Raw genomic sequence first — 2322 nt, 5'->3', positions numbered from 1 at the left:
CAATATTGTAACAATTTTTTGCTTGTTATTGTTGTGAGAATAAAGGTTGGGAAGTGTGTAGAAATGACCACTTCCGCCTTCTTCAAGAATATGTATATCTGTGAGTTATTATTGATGTCCCGGCTCTGCACTCCTCAAGCACAAGTCTGCAATAGTATCCACAAGTAAACAAAATAAGGGTCACATAAAACTCTTCTAATACTCTTGTACGTCTGTAAGTTGTAAGTACAATGATGAGTAAGATGATGAAAAGAGAAAGAGAAGAGAAACCATGAGCCTCCACCCCCTTCCTTCCCTCCATGCATCCCGCAGTTCCACACTTTCCCGCACTAGTCTGTCATCTCCGCCCGCTTTCCGCACATCACTTTCCCAGGCTCTGCTCTACCTCCCACGTCCTCTGTCTAGTCCCCACCAGTTGGTCTCTTGCCAGCACCTCTGCCCCAGCTCCACCTGCCCTGGCTCACCCGCTAGTGTGCCGCTGCTAACTGTCTCCGCATTTGGTCCACCACAGTCCAGCCCTGCCCATCTGCACCGGTCCGCAACCTGATCCAAATCCTGTGATCTGCAATCCGCATAACATCTGATCTGTGCATTCTGTATGCGTGTGAATTTCCGTAAGATTTCATATTGTGCTTTTCTGACATCATCTGTCAGCCGTAGAGTCAACACAGCTGACCTAAAAGCTGCCTTTTCTACCTTTTTACATATGAATTAATTCATATCTTTTTCATCTTAAGAGATAACCTTGTTTTGACTTCATATTCTGTTTTCCCATGCAATTAAAATCCTAGTTACAACTTACCACTTCCTTGTAACTCTACTCCTTCCCTGAGTTATTAAGTTATGGCGCGCTTGCGCAGTTGTGACGTGGCAGCGCTACCAGGCGCCAACCACTTGTACATATGTAATCATGTAAGCAAACTCTGAAATTTTTTGAAGTCAGGATCCCCCCCTGCCTGAGAAGGATCTACAGACTTCAGCACACCAGAACCTTACCCCAGAGACACCCAGGATCACTAAACCAGAGGCCACTTCACTCCCAGTATCACAACAGGATATTGACAGTAAGTACCCTCTTCTACTGACCTTGTTTATCTCATATAAAACTCTGTTGATCTTGACTGCTCTCTCCCTGCTTCTGTTTCTCTCTTCTGCATCAAAAGATCCATAGGTTATCTCTTGTTAAGACCTTTAAAACCAGAGCAGAGTATTCATCCTACTTCTGATTTCCACCACCGTTTCCTTGGTGTGAGTAGAGACTGTTTAAAGATCGCCGTCAGGACCCGCGGGCGGGTACCTGGCACCCGTGCGCGGGTACCCGCGGCCTAGTGTCGGGTCCCCGCCCGCGGGTGCCGTGTACGGGTCCGGGTGCGGGATTTCTGGCAAAAAAGCACAAGGTACCCGGATACCCGCCAAAAATACCCGCGCCAGGCGGGTCTTCATGGCACCCGGATACCCGCCAACAATACCCGCGGCCGGCGGATCCTCCAGGTACCCGGGTACTCACAGTGTATGCCGCAGGGACACGACACCTCTGTACAACTGTGCCGCATCAAACTAGATAGAGTAGGGGGTGCGGGTACACCATATCATCAAATCATATCCGCCATATCTTGATATCAATCCCGCACTCCGACTCCCGCAGGCTCCACCAACCCCCATCAGCCATGAATCAAACACCTCGAAATCCAAAGCGAACTCGACAAAAGTCTCCGTCACGTTCAATTGCGGTCGACCGCCGAAGCAACAACGGACCACCACCTTTGGATGATCAAGACTCTGATCGGATCGTTGTGATCAACGAAAACACCAGTCTCACCCAGCCCGAAACCCCTAGCACCAGCCAGCCTAATACATCAGGCCCTCGCGAACTCACTGACATGGAGGAACTAGGTAAGTCCCATCATGTTTGAATCCATTGGTTTTCCTGGTAAAATCTTGCCGATATTCTTATTGCTCAAAGTTTTAATCTTCCAGCTCGAGCACAGAAAACAGCCGCAAATGCTGTCAGTACAGCCTACAGCAGCTACCTTAAACCAGAGCTATCAAAACAGCTCGATAGAAAGGGGCGTCGGATGATCGCCTACCCGTGCAAGATGTAAGCTTCCCGTTTGGTTATGATTTTTCTCTGCCTTTGACTTGCTGATTCTTTTTTCAATCAGATGTGGGACCAGAATCAACCGGCCGACAAGTGACTCTTCCTGCAGCAACCTCTTAAAACATGCAGCGGCATGTCTGGTCAAAGAACGCGATTCGACTTCCAACCGCAAGCTGGCATGTTTAGGAGTGAGTGGAACAGGAGATATTGATCCCCAAGAGGTA

The 2322-nt window shown here is 48.7% G+C and overlaps 1 protein-coding gene across 1 annotated transcript; it reads left to right on the top strand.

Moving 5' to 3' along the window:
* Positions 1-1667: 1667 nt before the first annotated feature.
* On the top strand, positions 1668-1913 carry PtA15_8A153 (uncharacterized protein; the record flags this gene model as incomplete). The annotated part of the gene is made up of 1 exon (XM_053171553.1): positions 1668-1913. One exon carries the CDS (start codon positions 1668-1670, stop codon positions 1911-1913), a length of 246 nt encoding a protein of 81 aa, XP_053022805.1.
* Between the last annotated feature and the right edge of the window lie 409 nt (positions 1914-2322).

This window comes from Puccinia triticina, chromosome 8A (assembly GCF_026914185.1).
Source record: "Puccinia triticina chromosome 8A, complete sequence".
Classification (NCBI taxonomy): domain Eukaryota; kingdom Fungi; phylum Basidiomycota; class Pucciniomycetes; order Pucciniales; family Pucciniaceae; genus Puccinia; species Puccinia triticina.
This window is presented reverse-complemented; position numbering and strand designations above follow the sequence as displayed.